This window comes from Hemiscyllium ocellatum, chromosome 12 (genome assembly GCF_020745735.1).
Source record: "Hemiscyllium ocellatum isolate sHemOce1 chromosome 12, sHemOce1.pat.X.cur, whole genome shotgun sequence".
NCBI lineage: Eukaryota > Metazoa > Chordata > Chondrichthyes > Orectolobiformes > Hemiscylliidae > Hemiscyllium > Hemiscyllium ocellatum.
The window spans coordinates 98,400,250-98,417,353 of NC_083412.1; the positions used below are offsets into that span (position 1 = coordinate 98,400,250).

At 43.0% G+C, this 17,104-nt stretch overlaps 1 protein-coding gene across 3 annotated transcripts in view; it reads right to left on the reverse strand.

Annotated features, from left to right (window-relative positions):
* gbe1b (glucan (1,4-alpha-), branching enzyme 1b) overlaps positions 1-17,104 on the reverse strand; it is a 601,271-nt gene that overhangs the window by 12,347 nt on the left and 571,820 nt on the right. For all 3 annotated transcript variants that reach the window (XM_060833872.1, XM_060833871.1, XM_060833870.1), the window contains exon 15: positions 16,337-16,454. In XM_060833872.1, the coding sequence (XP_060689855.1) occupies positions 16,337-16,454 (118 nt within the window). The remainder of the gene's footprint in view (positions 1-16,336; positions 16,455-17,104) is intronic.

Genomic DNA, 17,104 nt, shown 5'->3' on the forward strand with positions numbered 1-17,104 from the left:
AGGGTTATGAGAGGGATCTGTATATATGTGAGAAAGTGACCAAAGTTTTATCCCTGGGAGATGTAGGGACAAGAGAATCAGTGATGCATGCGAAGGGACTGTGTGCTTGTTAGGGCTGTGCATGCACGTGCAAGGCATGTGTGTAAGGCTGTGTATTCATGAGGGATATTTATGAGTAATTTTGTGAGAAAGCTGGGCATGTGTGCTTTCAGCTGAGAGGGGACAGTGAGTTCATCACTGTGTGCATATGAAAGAGAGGGGAATGGGGATATATGCTTAGGCAGTTCCTTGTACACCAAAAGACTGAAGAGTGTGTGTGTGTGTTTTAGAGGGGTGTGGGTGTGTCTGTGTGTGTGCTTGTTTTTATAGGGGTGTGTGTGTGTGCATGAGTGTGTGTGCGAGTGCACACAAGTGGGTGAATGTTTGAGTGTGAGAGAGAGAGACACACACACACAGGGTAGGGTGTGAGATGGGTGTGTGGTTTGCATAAGGAGGTAAGTGAGTCAGGGGGATATGAGAGACAGAGGGCGGGGTGGGTTAGACAGAGGCTACGATGGACAGAGGGGTCGGGTGAGACTGCAGGGGCGGGTGAAACATTGGGGGTGGGGGGATGTCAGATGAGACAGGGGGTTGGGTGTCCACAAACAGAGCTTTGTATGTTGGAAGCGTGAGTTCATACATCAATGCATCTTGGAAACCCTCGAGTGTAAATGTACAGGTTTACGGAATAGATAAATTTCCAACTAATTCCCGCAGGTTTCTTAAGTTCTCCAACTGACTTTTCTATAGAAACAATGTGTGATCTGTCTGCGTCAGTCGATGGCGTGAAAGTGCGTGTGGTGTACATGTGTGTGCATGTACTGTGAATACTCAATATTTCTAATCTCAGATAAAATGTCTATTCTTAATTCAACCATGTTCCTGAATAGACATCACACTCCATGTAGGCGTCATCCTGCCTCAGTCAGAACAACAATATACTTCAGGAGATCAATCCAGGCATAATTATTGCCCTTCTGTTCTGAGAATATCAATTATAGAATTTGCAGAAATTAGGAACATAAGTTGAGCATTGTGAACAATAATAAAGATTATTTTCTAAAGCAGCTTCCATAGACCCCTTTAGTTTCTCAGCTGCCCACTGTCCTGGGGCAGATCAATGGGAACTAAACTTCTTCCAAAATGGTGATAACACCAGCAGTAGTACATTAGATACAGGCCCAGTGATACACATCCTCCATTTTACTTTCACTCGAATCTAAACGTTCATTCTGTTTCTTTCTCCATTGATGCTGCTAGACCTGTCAAGTTTCTCCAGCAACTTACTTTTTACTTACTTACTTTACAGTGTGGAAACAGGCCCTTCGGCCCAACAAGTCCACACCGACCCGCCGAAGCACAACCCACCCATACCCCTACAATTTACCCCTTACCTAACACTAGGGGCAATTTAGCATGGCCAATTCACCTGACCCGCACATCTTTGGACTGTGGGAGGAAACCGGAGCACCCGGAGGAAACCCACGCAGACACGGGGAGAACGTGCAAACTCCACACAGTCAGTCGCCTGAGTTGGGAATTGAACCCTGGTCTCTGGTGCTGTGAGGCAGCAGTGCTAACCACTGTGCCACCGTGCCGCCCACTTTTGCTGGAGTTTAGTGTGAAGTTTGCTTTAGGTGCCTGGGAGAGACATCCAATGAAGACCAAAGAATAAAGATACTATAGCACAGGAACATGCCCTTCGGCCCATCAAATCTGCACTGACAGGATGCCTTCCGAAACAAAAAATCTGGTGCCTCCACGCTGTCCGTATTCCTCTATTCCTTGCCTATTCATGAAGAAGGGCTTATGCCCGAAATGTTGATTCTCCTGCTCCTTGGATGCTGCCTGACCTGCTGCGCTTTTCCAGCAACACATTTTTCAGCTCTGACCTCCAGCACCTGCAGTCCTCACTTTCTCCTATTTATATATCTGTCAAGATACCTCTTAAACATTGCTATTGTATCTGTTTCTACCACCTACCTTGGCGGCGCTGTCCAGGCACTTTAAACTTTCCTCCTTCTACCTTAAACATATGTGCCCCCAGTAATAGACATTTCTACCCTGGGGAAGAAGACTCTGACTGGGTGCTTTCCCTTACTGGTCAGAGCATTGAGTACTGATATTGGGAGGTCATGTTGCGGACATGTTAGCTCCTACTGATGTGGCCACTTCCAGCGACAGGTTTACTTCAGGACAGTGGGCAACTGAAAAACTACAGAACATTGGTTAAGCCACTTTTGGATTACTGCGTGCAATTCTGGTCTCCTTTTGTTCGGAAGGATGTTGTGAAACTTGAAAGGGTTCAGGAAAGATTTATAAGGATGTTGCCAGGGTTGGAGGGTTTGAACTATAGGTAGAGGTTGAATAAGCTGGGGCTGTTTTCCCTGGAGTGTCAGAGGCTGACGTTTATAGAGGTTTATAAAATCATGAGGGGCATGGATAGGATAAATAGACAAAGTCTTTTCCCTGGGGTGGGGGAGTCCAGAACTTGAGGGCATAGGTTTAGGGTGAGAGGGAAAAGGTATGAGAGACCGAGGGGGCAATTTTTCACACAGAGGGTGGTGCATGTGTGGAATAAGCTGCCAGAGGAAGTGGTGGAGGCTGATACAATTGCAACATTTAAAAGGCATCTGGATTGGTATATGAATAGGAAGGGTTTGGAGGGATATGGGCCGGGTGCTGGCAGGTGGGACTAGATTGGGTTGGGATATCTGGCTGGCATGGACGGGTTGGACCGAAGGGTCTGTTTCCGTGCTGTACATCTCTGTGACTCTCCCTTCTTTCCATGCCGCTTACAATTTTGTAAACTTCTATCAGGGTCGCCCCTCAGCCTCTCATGTTCAATCAAAAACAAACCAAGTTTATCCAGTTTCTCCTCACAGGTATTCCTCCCCAAATCAGGCAACATCCTGGTAAACTGTTTCTGTACCCTCTCCAAAACCTCTGCATTGTCCTGGCAGTGTAGCAACCATAACTATACACAATGTTCCAACTGTGGCCGAACGACAGCTCTGTACAGTTGCAACATGACTTGCCAATTTTTATACTGTCTGCCCTGAGTGATGAAGGTATGCACACCATATGCCTCCTTGACCACCTTATCCACTTGTATTGCCACTTTCAGGGAACTATGGACCTATGCACTTAGATCCCTCTGCATGTTAATGCTTCTAAGGGTTCTGTCATTTGCTGTATACTCCCTTCCTTTATTAGACTTCTAAAATGCATCACCTCGCATTTGTACCGATTAACTTCCATCTGCCATTTCTCTGCCCAAGTCTCCAGCCCATTTTTCTCCTGCTATTAACTGAAGCAATACTGCTCACTATCTGCAGTCTTTGTGTTGTCCACAAACTTACTGATCAGGCCATCATTTCTCCCCCAAATCAATGATATACATTACAAACAGGGTCTGAGCATTGATCCCTGTACAACATCACTGGTCACAGATTTCCAGTCAGAAAACTCCCTTCCACCACTACTGTCTGTCTTCTATGACTAAGCTGGTTCTGTATCTAACTTGCCAGTTCACTGTGGAACCCTTGTGACTTTATTTCCTGTATCAGCCTGCGATGAGGACCCTTGCCAAAGGCTGTGCTAAGGTCCATATAGACAACATCCACTGCTTTGTCCTTATAGCCATCTTTGTCAAACCTTCAAAAACCACAATCACGTTTTGGAGACACACCTCCCACACAAAGCCATGTTGTCTATTGCTAATAAATCCATATTTTTTTGAATATCCTGTCCCTAACAATCTTCTCCTATAATTTCCTTACCACTGACATAAAGCCCACCGGCTTCTAATTTCCCAGATTATCTCTGTTGCCCTTCTTAAACAAAATAACAATTTTGGCCATTCTCCAATCATCTGGGATTTCTCCTGTGACTGAAGAGGATACAAACATTTTGTACAATTTCTGTAATTTCCTCCCTCAGTATTCTGGGATAGATCCTATCAGGTCCTGGGGATGTGTCTATCTTAATGCTTTTTAAACCACTCAACACCATGTCTTGTTTTATATTGACATGTCCTAAAATATCAACATACCCCTCCCAAGTCTCACCATCCATGTCCTTCTCTTTAATGAATACCAATGCACAAGGCATTTGTTATAGATCTTAACCACTTCACCTGAATCCATATACAAATTCCCTCCTTTATCACTGAGTGGACCTACCCTTTGAGTAAAAAGTGAGGTCCGCAGATGCTGGAGATCAGAGCTGAAAATGTGTTGCTGGTTAAAGCACAGCAGGTTAGGCAGCATCCAAGGAACAGGAAATTCGACGTTTCGGGCCAGAGCCCTTCAATTCCTGATGAAGGGCTCTGGCCCGAAACGTCGAATTTCCTGTTCCTTGGATGCTGCCTGACCTGCTGTGCTTTAACCTGGACCTACCCTTTCCCTTAGCTATTCCTTTGCCCCTTATTTATGTACAAAACACCTTTGGATTTTCTTTAATCCTGTTTTCCAAGAACATTTCATGGCTCTTTTTAACCCTCCTAATTCCTTGTTGGAGTTTTTTCTTGTTTTCTTTGTATGTTTCAAAGGCTCTGTCTGTCTCCAGTTTCCTAAACCTTGCTTTTTCTTTTTGATTAAGCTCACAACTTCTCTTGTGATCCAAGTTTTTCGAATCTTGCCATCCTTATCCTACATCTTCACGGGAACATGCTGGTTCTGAACTCTAATCAACTGGCCTTTAAAAGATTCCTGCATGTTAGATGTGATTAGATTAGATTACTTACAGTGTGGAAACAGGCCCTTCAGCCCAACAAGTCCACAATGACCCGCCGAAGCACAACCCACCCATACCCCTACATTTACCCCTTACCTAACACTACGGGCAATTTAGCCCGAAATATTTAACCTGATTTTTCAGGATTTAACCTGAAACAGCCATCCCCAGTCTACATTCCACAGTTCTTGCCTGATATTGTCAGTTAGCCTTCCCCCAGATTAGTACTTTCACCCAAGGACTAGTCTTATCCTTATCCATAAGCAACTTCAAACTTATAGAATTATGGGCACTGCTGCAGAAATGCTCTCCCACTGAAACTGTGATCCACTGCTGGGCTCGTTTCCCAATACCAGGTCTAGTATAGGCCCTTCTCTAGTTGGACTATTTATAAACAGCTTCAAGATACCTTCTTGGACATATCTAACAAACACCACTCCCCCACCAACCCCATCACTCCCCACAATCCAAGCCCATTTCACCAAGCAAATCCCAGTAAATATCACAGAAGTCAGAATTCCCCACCATAACAACAATGCTGTTTCCACAATTTTCCATAAACTGTCCACATACCTATTCCTTTATCTCCTGCTGGCAGTTGCTGGGCCTGTCGTACAAAGTGAGTGTACCCTTCCTGTTCCTGAACTCTACCCATAAGGCCTTGCTAGATGAGCCCTCCAAAGTGTCCTCCTTCAGTACAGCTGTGCTGATCTCCTTCATCAGCAACAAAACTCCCCCACCATCTTGCATGAAACATCTAAATTCTGGAATTTTAAGCTGACAGTCTTGGATCTGGAATCCTTATAGTGTGGAAACAGGCCCTTCAGCCCAACAAGTCCAACTGACTCTCTGAAAAGTATCCCAACCAGACCCATTTCCCTACCCTACATTTACCCCTAACTTACACATCCCTGAACACTATGAGCAATTTAGCTTGGCCAATTCACCTAACCGGCACATCTTTGGATTGTGGGAGAAAACTGAAGCACCCAGAGGAAACCCACACAGACACGGGGAGAATGTGCAAACTCCACACAGTCGCCTGAGGTTGGAATCAAACCCGTGTCCATGGCGCTGTGGCAGTGCTAACCACTGAGCCACTATGCTGCCTTTTTTCAAAAGCCTACTGGGTATTCCCAGGCTGTGTCCCATCCAAGTACTAACCAGGCCTGAGTCTGCTTAGTTTCTGAGATCAGATGGGATGGGGTGTTTTCAGACTAGTATGGACACAGGCTTGTCCTCTTCTTAACCAGGCTTGGATGGCCAAAGGCCTTGTCCCTGTGCTGTTTTGTTCTTTGTTCAAACAAAGGGAAACTCTATGTCGTGAGTGTACAGAAACGCTCCAACTGTCCCAGCCAGAATCTGAGCAAAGAGCTTTAGGGTGGAGTTGGTGATGACTTTTCCAGTGAGGTGAGTGTATTTGTAAGGATATTGTTGAAATAGAGAGAGTAGCGTTAAGGTGAATCATCTTCTGATGTCTGTAATTAAATTTCTCCAATGTTTCTTTTGTGTAGTGTGACACTGTTAATTGCTACCTTACTGTTAACAGCAGTCATTCTCACCTCACCTCCAGAGGTCAGCCCTTTTGTTCAAGTTTAGTTCAAGGCTACCAGAAGGTCAGGAGCTGAGAGGCCCTGATGGAACACAAACTCAGCATCACTCCAGATTGGCAAAAGCTTCTTGGTAACAAGACAACTTCCATCACATTGCTGCTGATAGCTGGGAATAGACTTACGTGGTGCTGATTGACTGGGTTAGATTTGTCCTGTCTTCCTATTTGGGAATAATGTAAAGTTGAGGCCAGTTTCAAAGCTGTTCTGGAACAGCTTGGCTAGGGCTGTGGTTAACCCTGGAGCAAAAGTCTTCAGTATTACTGACTAAATGTTGTCAAGGCCTACAGCCTTTGAAGTATCCAATGCCTTCAGCAAATTCCTGAAATTACATGGAGTGCATTGAAATGGGTAAAGGCGGGTATCTGTGATGCTGGGGACCACTGGAGGAAGTGGAGGTGGATCATCCACTTTGCACTTCTGGCTGAAGGTTGTTGTGGATAGATAAAAGAAGCTGGGATTGTTCTCCTCACAAGACAGGGTTGACAGGAAATTGCTGTCACGAATACTCTGGACATAGCAGATTGAAATAGGGACCGTTTGGGAAGGATCACGGATGCTGGTTCTGCCAAACCCGCATAGGGCCCATGAACAATCTTTTTCAACGAAAAAGAAACCATTCCTATTGGTGAGAGGGTCAGGAACAAACTGACACCAATTAAAGGGATTGGCAAAAGAGTCAAAACTGGTACAAGGAAAACAATGTATGGTACAGGACTTTTCCGCAGGAGTTCCTTGGGATACCTGTACTTTAAACAAAATGTATAATTTTGAATAATGTATGATAATGAAAAAAAATGCAGGGTTATAGAGAAAACACAGGAATGTGGGACTAAGTGAGTTGCCATTGCAGACAGATGATGGGTCAAACAGGTTCCTCTGTGCTGTTGACGCAGAATACAGAACATAGGACAATACAGCAAAGGAATGGGCCCTTCGGCCCATGATGTTATGCCAAATATGATGCCAAATTAAACTAATCCCTTCTGCCTGCCCTTGGTTCATAACCATGGACATTCATGTGCTTACATAGAGGTCCCTTAATGCCCCATCATATCTGCTTCCACAGCCACCCCTGGCAGTGCACTCCAAACTCCTCCCACACTCTGCGTTAAAAAAAATCGTACCCCTCACATCTTCTTTGAACTTCTTCCTCCTCACTTTAAATGCATGCCCCCTAGTATTAGACATTCCAAAATTGGAAAAAGATTCTACCCGTCAACCCCATCTACGCATTACAGAATTTTATAGACTTCTATCAAGTCTCCCCTCAGCCTCCACCACTCTAGAGAAAACAACCTGGGCTTTTCTAGCCTCTTGTTACAGCTCATATCCCCTCTAATCCAGGCAGCATCCTGGTAAACCTCTTCTACATCCTCTCCAAAGCTGCCACATCCTTCCTGCAATATAGTGACGAGAACTGAGCACAATACTCTAAGTGCAGCCTAACCAAAGTTAATAAAACTGCAATATGACATTCTGACTCTAGTACTCGATGTCCCAGCTGTTAAAGGGAATATGCCATATGCTTTCTTTACTCCCCTAGCTGCTTGTGTGGCCACTTCCATGGAGCTATGTACCTAAACCCCAAGATCCCTCTGTACATCAATTCTGTTTGTTAACTCTAACTCCTTAAAATTTGATCTCCCAAAGTGGAGCATCTCACACTTACCTGTACCTGCGGTTATTGAATTCTATGACTCAGTGAAAATCATCTGACAGCAACAAGCTGGAAAAACCAGTGAATGTAAAAGGTGGGCTACTAACACAGATGAACAGCAACTAATGGAAGAAATTGCTAGCTGTAGAGAGGGAACTGTCAGTCACAGGACATCTAGCTTCAAACACAGACTATATACAGCAAAGAAACAGATACATACAGCATAAAGAAGGGCCTGTAACCGAATATGCTGTGTCCATAATGCTACCTGGCCAGCTGACTTGAGCACGACACTAACCGAAAGACATGCAAAGTTCAGCACATACACTGATTGTACAGCCTGTAACAATTCCGCACAAACTGCTTTCCCTCACAAAAATGAGTGACTGAGATTCACAGCCTGCTTCCCAGATGCTCATTTTCACTTTGATAAGTTGGCAAAGCATAGAAGAGAAAATAAAACTGAAGTGATAGAAAATTTCAGGAGATACAGGGAGTCTATGGAACTGTCGTGCAGGCGATGGGATTCTTCCCTCTGGATCCAAACAGACCGGGTGCCAGCACTCTCAAACATGGCTTCATTGTAATAACAATTTGCATTTACATAACCACTTTAACATAGTATAATGTCATATGTCAATTCACAGGAACATTATCAAATAAAAATTTGATCAAGATACTTTCAAGCAAAGAGGTAGGTTTGAAGGAGTGTCTTAAAAGGAGGGTAAACAGAGAGAGGAAGAGAGGTTTAGGAGAATAATTCCAGAGATCCATGCCTAGAAGCTAGAGGTTTAGCTGCCAATGATATACTGACAAAGCCGCAAGACACAAGAAATCGTGATCTGAGATCTTAATGATCTGGAGTTTTCCAAGATAGGAGGGGATGAAAATTTTTCTCAATTTCTGGATTAATGCAAAGCGTGAGGCAGAGAGAAGATGGTACATGACGTGGTTGATACATCAGTAGCTATTTACTTGAAAACTGAATGCAGATGTTGGACCACAGATGAACACTGGTGGATGCCAGCTGTTTCACTGCAATACAAAAATGTTGGGTAGTTTAACAATGAGCTTTATAACAAAACTGCCAAAACAATTAGCAATTTCAGCTTCATCCATATCACAGAAACCCAGGATTTTCTGTTGAGAGAAAAAAAAGCACAAACCAATGGGGAATAAAAGTCGATGGATCAAAAGAACAGAAGATGATTTTCAACAGGAAGACTGAGCCAGCGTAAGACTGTAATATTCACACTCCATAACTCAAATTCAATGTGCACGCTCTTAACCATACATTCAAGGTCTGGCAAACAGAAGAATTGTGTGCATCCAGTCCCTCACAAGACCACCTGCGCACACAGGTCATGGGAGCAGGGTAAGTAACCAGAGCTTCCTGACTGAGCGGGCAAAGTGCTGACAAACTGGGCCGAGCCTGATGTCTGCTCTCCCATCCAATTTTGTGGCTGCTGAATGAGAATCAAGAACAGCCAGCTGTTGCTGCCACTAAGCGGGCCTAAACACTTCTTAGTGATGTGCTTGGATGGCCCGAAAATAAATTACTGTCATTAACAATGAAAAGAAGCAAGGATTTACACTTAAGCTACTGCCTCCATAGGCTCACCCATTCAACAACTGATCAATTGCTTTGGAAATTCAATCATTATTTTTCAGGTAAACACAGCAACTAATCTACCCACATTAACAAATGAGATAAATGGGCTAGAATCATATTTGCAGCAAAGTCACCATTTGGCCCATTGTGTTTGTACTGGCTCATTCACCACAAGACAATTTTGTGTCTTTGTGACAGGACAGAACGTTTAAAAACAAAATTATAGAACGATACAGCAAAGGAGGAACTATTGTGCATGTGCTGACTCTGGGTAAAATCATCTCCTTCGCCTGTTGTAGTTTCTGTATAAGTTGCAGCCTTTCCCTAATTATACATCTATTTACATGCCCTATAATATGATAAAAAGAGATGTGAATTCCTTTTACATCAGTTGGTTTCTTCTGTTTGTTATAATACATAAGTTTTCAGTAAAACAATTATGACTAAAGCACAGATAGGTCGCACACCATTATGAGGAATCTGTAACCGCGCACAGTCTGCAGCTGATCCATAGTTATAATTACCAATTGTCCTCTAACAACTTAGAGCTTAAAGTTCAAGGTACTTTCATCAACACCCATAAAATGCAACTAAACCTGGGACTGGAGTAATAAAAGTTGCAGGGCTATATTTAATCATATCCTGGAAAGGTTTATTAGGTGAGGATGTGAGTCAGGCTGCCCATTAAATGTCGTTATTAAGCAAATCCTTGATTTTCCCTGATGTAAAACTAAACAAAAATCCATTAAAAAGCTTGTTAAAACAGAGGTCACGTGACAAACCTCATCAAGAAATGATCAAGCCTGTAAATTACTGTACAACCTCTGTAGCCATCTACACTTTTCCTGCAGGTTCATGAATTTGCATTAGAACAGCCTCCACTTCTCCTGTTTCACCTTATAGCTGAAAACATTCTGTCAAATCTCCTCTGCACCCTCATATCCTTCCTAAAGTGTGGCCGCCAGAACGGGACATAATGCTCTAGCTGTAGCTAAACCAGAGCTTTATAAAGTTGACCATAACTTCTCTGTTTTGTATCCTTTTATGAATTCGAATTCCCACCTGCTTTGCTCACCACGCTCTCAACATGCCCTGCGAACTTCGAAGATCAACCTCACGGTCTTTTCCCCCATACACATTTTAGAACTGCGCCATTAAGTTTATATAGTCTGTTCTCATTCTCCCGATAGAACCTACTTGCCTATTCTGCAGGTCTACCTATATCATGTTTGAGTTCATTTTTGAAATTCACTCAGGGGATTAGATTAGATTAGATTAGATTACTTAGTGTGGAAACAGGCCCTTCGGCCCAACAAATCCACACCGACCCGCCGAAGCGTAACCCACTCATTCCCGTACATTTACCCCTTTACCTAACACTACGGGCAATTTAGCGTGGCCAATTCACTTGACCCGCACATCTTTGGACTGTGGGAGGAAACCGGAGCACCCGGAGGAAACCCACGCAGACACGGGGAGAATGTGCAAACTCCACACAGACAGTCGCCTGTGGGCTTCCCTGGCTGGGTCAGTGCTTATTGCCCATCTTAATTGCCGTGGAGCAAGTTGCTAAGCTGCCTTCTTGAACCGCTGCACTTAATTTGGTGTGGGTTGGCCAACAATGCTGTGAGGGAGGGATTTCCAGGATTTTGACCCAGCGACAGTGAAAGAACGCCAATGTATTTCCAAGACGGGATGGTGGATGGCTTGGAACAGAACTTTCAGGGGGCGGTGTTCCCATGCATCTGCTGCCCTTGTCCTTCTAGATGGAAATTGTCCTGGATTTGGAAAGTGCTGTCTGAGAGTCTTTGGAGAATTTCTAATGCACACCTTGTAGATGTTACACACTGCTGCGACTGAGTATGAGGTGTGGAGGGAGTGAGTGTTTGTTTATGTGGCGGTACTCAAGTGGACTACTTTGTCCTGGATGGTGTTGAGGTTTAGTGTTGTTGAACCTGCATGCATCCAGACAAGAGCAAGGTATTCCATCACACTCCTGTCTTGTGCCTGTAAGATTGGAAGTCAACTCAAAGTTTCAAAACTGAGATAATATAGTTTTCTTAGCAAGAGTTTTAGGGGTTCTAAAGCAAAATGGGAATTTAAAGTCAATGGAATGAAGACAGACCAGCCTTGATCTTGTTTAATGATGATCACACTGGACATACTTTACAGTTTCATCTTATATTCCTATATTACACGCAACGTGAAACTGGGTGAGACATCTCGCTAACCCAATCTGCTCACCCTGGTCAAAATATATTATGATATCATGAGGCCAATGTATCAATATATTAATGACTATTGTAACTTAGCACTGTGTGCAGCAAAAACAGAACTGGGTGCAGCTTTTGAGAAAAGCTGAGAGAATGCCAGCACAAAGTGTCAGTACGAAGGCAGGGTGACCCTCTCTGGCATTATCATTTTCAAGATTAATGCCCATGAAGGGAATCTTAATCAAGGTCCACCTTCTCACCTTGAATTCGTCATTTGCATTTTAAAAGATCATAAAGCTCAGAACAACATGATCTGTAAGTAAAAAAGGGCTCCATCAATCAGTGTAATAGGACAACAAACCCTCAGCAGTCAGTGTGTGAATCCTCACTTTGGGATTTATGCAGCTATCCGTGTTGTTCATGACCAGCAAGGACAGCCAAGTGCCATAGTTCATTCTCAATTGGAAAAAAACAGTGACAGCCATATTAAACTGCCCTGTGGGAACAGAAAACCACCTGCCCAGATCAATTTCTACACAAGTAGGACAAGAGGTGGTGTAGCAAGAGATAGAGCATTAAGTAAAACTAGAAGGGAGAGGGAGTGAAGGGAAGAAGAGTTTTAAAGTAGTAAATCCACAGATTATTTTATGTCAGAAAATCATTTCCTGGCTTCCATCAAACCTTCAGAAATGATTGATATATCAGAAATGGCACTTAGGTACCACTGGTTAATATTGTTTATAGTAGTACATGGAAATTGAGTGTGGAACAGGAGTGTGTTACATTTATGAGGTTTATAAGATCATGATGTTTTGGAACGGTCTTCAATTTAGAGTTAAGGGAGGTCTGTAATCTGACAGCAAGTCTGGATGGCTTGATTGTTAGATAGTAAAGCCCAGGCTGATTTACTGTGAGGAAGGTCCAAGATTTTCATGCTTGGAAACAATGGCTGCAGCCTATGAGCTAACAGAAGAAACACTGCGAGTCTCCAAACTCCCAGAAAAGTGTTGAAAATGTCAGGTTGTAAACAGTTGTGCTTTAAACTATCCAATTATTTCCAGGCCGAGAAAGATTTGAGCACTATCATTCCAAACTGAATATAACGCCCATGTAGCTCACATTGTCATAGTGCTGAATTTTGATAAAGGGGATGGTAAAGAGGAAGCCTCTCTGATACTGGGATTATTGGTAATCTCGAAAAATGTGTTGCTGGAAAAGCGCAGCAACACATTTTTCAGCTCTGATCTCCAGCATCTGCAGTCCTCACTTTCTCCTTATTGGTAGTCTTTCCAACATCCACAGTGTTTTGTTTTATTTTCATGTGTAAGACAGGCATAGAATGGGAGACAACCTTGGGGAATAACAGAAATGGAAGAAAGCATAATTTTGGGAAGATTGAGTAAATCAATAGGTGCAGAAGTGTTGTGAAGAGGACTAAAGGCTAAATATTTGGGATTTTAAAAGTGCAGTTCTATGTGACGTACTTGATAGTTTCTTCCAAAGGTGAACACAGGAAGAGGTAGGATTAGGCATGGAATAGATATGCAGGTGGTGAATGACACGAAGAGGTGATCAGAGGTGGCCTTAGCAGTAATGAACGTGATGGGATGAGGAAAACCACATGAGATGGCAAGGCTAAGGCCATGAGTACAGTTTGGGGTCGAAATAAATGGGAGAGATTTATGGGGGTACATACGGTAAAATGATGGGGTGAAGTGAGCTGAAGCACTGAATGTACTAAAATTTGAGGCAGTTAGGTTATTGAATTATAGAGGAGTGAAAGGTCTTGGGGAACAGCCAAAAGTGGTGTTGAGGCCACCATCAGATGAGCCAATATCTTACTGAATGGCAGAGCAGGCACAGTAGGCCAAATAGCCTACTCCTGCTCCTGTTTCTCATCTCTTTGGATGATTTATAGGGTAGAACACAGTGACAAAAATTGTGGGTTCAAGACCACTTTCATACACTTGAGTAAATAATCTGGCTGATGCTTCCTGCATGGCACTCAGAGAGCACTGTCCTGCTGGAGGTGCCAAACTGAGACCCCTTCTGCCACTTTGGTGTAAAATAGGTCATGGCCAATAATCAAAAAAGAGCAGGGATAATTTTTATTGCATAAGCAACATTACCAGAACAGATTATCTGGCCAATGTCACATTGTGATGTGCGTGCGTGAGTGTAAATTAGCTGGTCTTCCCTACATTACAATAGTGACATACTTCAAAGAATAATGTATTATGGGACAACTTGAGATTGTGAAAGATATTTTTGATTGTCTGGGAAAAGCATAAAAAGTAGCAATATTGCAAGGTTAATTCTTACATGTTGCAGAACAGAAAATGTATGTAGTGCAACGCTGTATTGAAATAGGTTACAACATCTAAATATCAGAAAACAGGGTCAGAGCAAGTTACTAAAGCTTGTTCAGGAATTCTCCATTCCTAATAATATAAGTATGAACTATTCTCAGTAGTTTGATTGTAGTCAACTCTGAGCATACATCGTTGAAGTCTCTGAAGTCTTATCTGTGTGTATTTTATGCACTGCTTTACAGTAAGACACACTGTTAGTACATAATGCTTCATAATACCGACTCAAGGTACCAGACAAATAGAGCGGGCATAGAAAGGGAGACAACAAAACTACCTGAGAAAAATATTTTTAAGTGTGTATTTTCAGAAACCATGTGGGCTATTGGTCTGACAAGAGTGTCTTGCCCTCAGATGTGGACAGCATAATCTGACATCAGCAATGAGGAGAGTATGTGAACTGTCAGGTCTTTCACTGTCCAATGAATTCTTACCAACCTGTTAAGTTAAAAGATAAAGAGCTTATGCTACTGATCACATTTCCGAATGGAAGTTTTCTCAATGTCTTGTCTAACAATATTCACTTAATTAAGATGAACGAAACTACTCACTTACTTACCAGGGCCTTGCATTGGGTGAACTGGCTGCCAGGTCCTTGGCATCTTCAGGCTCGAAAGACTCAATATAAATAATTTATTTCTTTTTAGTATAAAATCTATCAGCCAAATTTTTACAGTGGTTTTTTAAAATATCTATTCCCGTTATGCAGATACACTGTGTTATACTTTCATTTGATCACATTGAATCCAGTGTTGTTACAGACTTGTAACCAGCAGTATTGTTCCCTTATATAGATACCACTTGAAATTCTCCCTTATAGACACAACCTGGTTTGGAAGGTCATGTCCCATGGTCTGTAACGTTTGGCTGTTTTTCACCGTTCAAGGAAATGCAGTAAGTTTTTGAGCTGGATCAGCTCCTAGTCAAGAAAGGGATTCCAACTTGCGGTATGCAAATGAATTGAGCATGAGAGGTACAGTTAGTAAGTTTGCAGATGACAACAAAATTGGAGCTTTAGTGGACAGCAAAGAGGGTTACCCCAGATTACAACAGGATCTGGACCAGATGGGCCAATGGGCTGAGAAGTGGCAGATGGAGTTTAATTCAGATAAATGCGAGGTGCTGCATTTTGGGAAGGCAAATCTTAGCAGGACTTATACACTTAATGGTAAGGTCCTAGGAGTGTTGCTGAACAAAGAGACCTTAGAGTGCAGGTTCATAGCTCCTTGAAAGTGGAGTTGCAGGTAGATAGGATAGTGAAGAAGGTGTTTGGTATGCTTTCCTTTTTTGGTCAGAGTATTGAGTAGAGGAGTTGGGAGGTCATGTTGCGGCTGTACAGGACATTGGTTAGCCAACTGTTGGAACATTGTGTGCAATTCTGGTCTCCTTCCTATCGGAAAGATGTTGTGAAACTTGATAGGGTTCAGAAAAGATTTACAAGAATGTTGCCAGGGTTGGAGGATTTGAGCTACAGGCAGAGGCTGAAGAGGCTGGGACTGTTTACCCTGGAACATCGGAGGCTGAGGGGTGACCTTATAGAGATTTACAAAATTATGAGGGGCAAAGATAGGATAAATAGGCAAAGTCTTTTCCCTGGGATCAGGGAGTCCAGATCTTGAGGGCATAGGTTTAGGTTGAGAGGGGAAAGATATAAAAGGGGCCTCAGGGGCAACTTTTTCACACAGAGGGTGGTGCGTGTATGGAATGAGCTGCCAGGGGTTCGTGGTAAAGGCTAGTATAATTACAACATTTAACCAGATGGATATATGAATAGGATGGGTTTAGAGGGAGATGGGCCGAGTGCTGGCAGGTGGGACTAGATTGGGTTGAGATATCTGGTCGGCATGGACAGGTTGGACCAAAGGGTCTGTTTCTATGCTGTACATCTCTGTGACCCTATGAGAAGGAATCTATGATCCTTGATTTATTTCACAGGGTAGCTGGAGGGATTCAACAGGATAGTTTATTTCTGGTCTTTTCCCTTGCTGGTGGAGCCATTACAGGCCTCAGTCACTGACAGTGTGGACTAGCTTTTTGATATGGTCGCAAAGCAATTTCAATTAAATCCTTCCAGTGAGACTGGTCACTATACTTACCAGCACAGAGTTGGGACGATCATTTTGAATTTGGGCATCTGTGAAGAACTCTGTGTTGTGGTTTAATCGACCATGACCACCATAATCTGTGGAGTCAGTGTCCAGCACTATTTTATATCTGTACACATTGATGTAAGGAAAAAGGAAGTTACAATTGGAAATGTTATTAAAGTTACACAAGCATGTGGACAATTCATTTACAGTAACAAATCTTACCGTGTGTACACTCAGAAAACTACAGCACAGCAATTGCTTCCAACTGGTTTACATCGATGGTTATCATCCAATGAGCCTTTTCCCATCCTAACCATCTATGCTATTCACCTTAACTATTCAACGTGTTCACATCCTTACCATTCTCTGGATGGGTGGGTGAGTGAGTGAATGAATGATTTTATTGTCACATGTATTTGGTAAAAGACAGTGAAAAGTCTTTTGTCGCTACAATCTGGTGCCATTTTGGATTACAAAATGAATAAAAAGAAATTACTTAAATAGAGCTTCATCTTTAATCGACAGAAAAATATAAAGGCAGAAAAATAATAAATGTTCAACTTTACAGTCCTTCTTGTCTAGGATGGCTCCAGGGTTTCTACAAAGTGTTCCAATCTCCAGGCTGCAATGAGGCCCGTTTCGGGTCCAGTTGATGCTCTAGGAATCCCTGGCTCTGCTGACACCACCGTGCCACGAGGGAGCCCTGATCCAGGTCCACTACACAGCCAAAGGTGCAGTCACCAACACCACCCTCTCCCGTGCCCCCCATCCCAC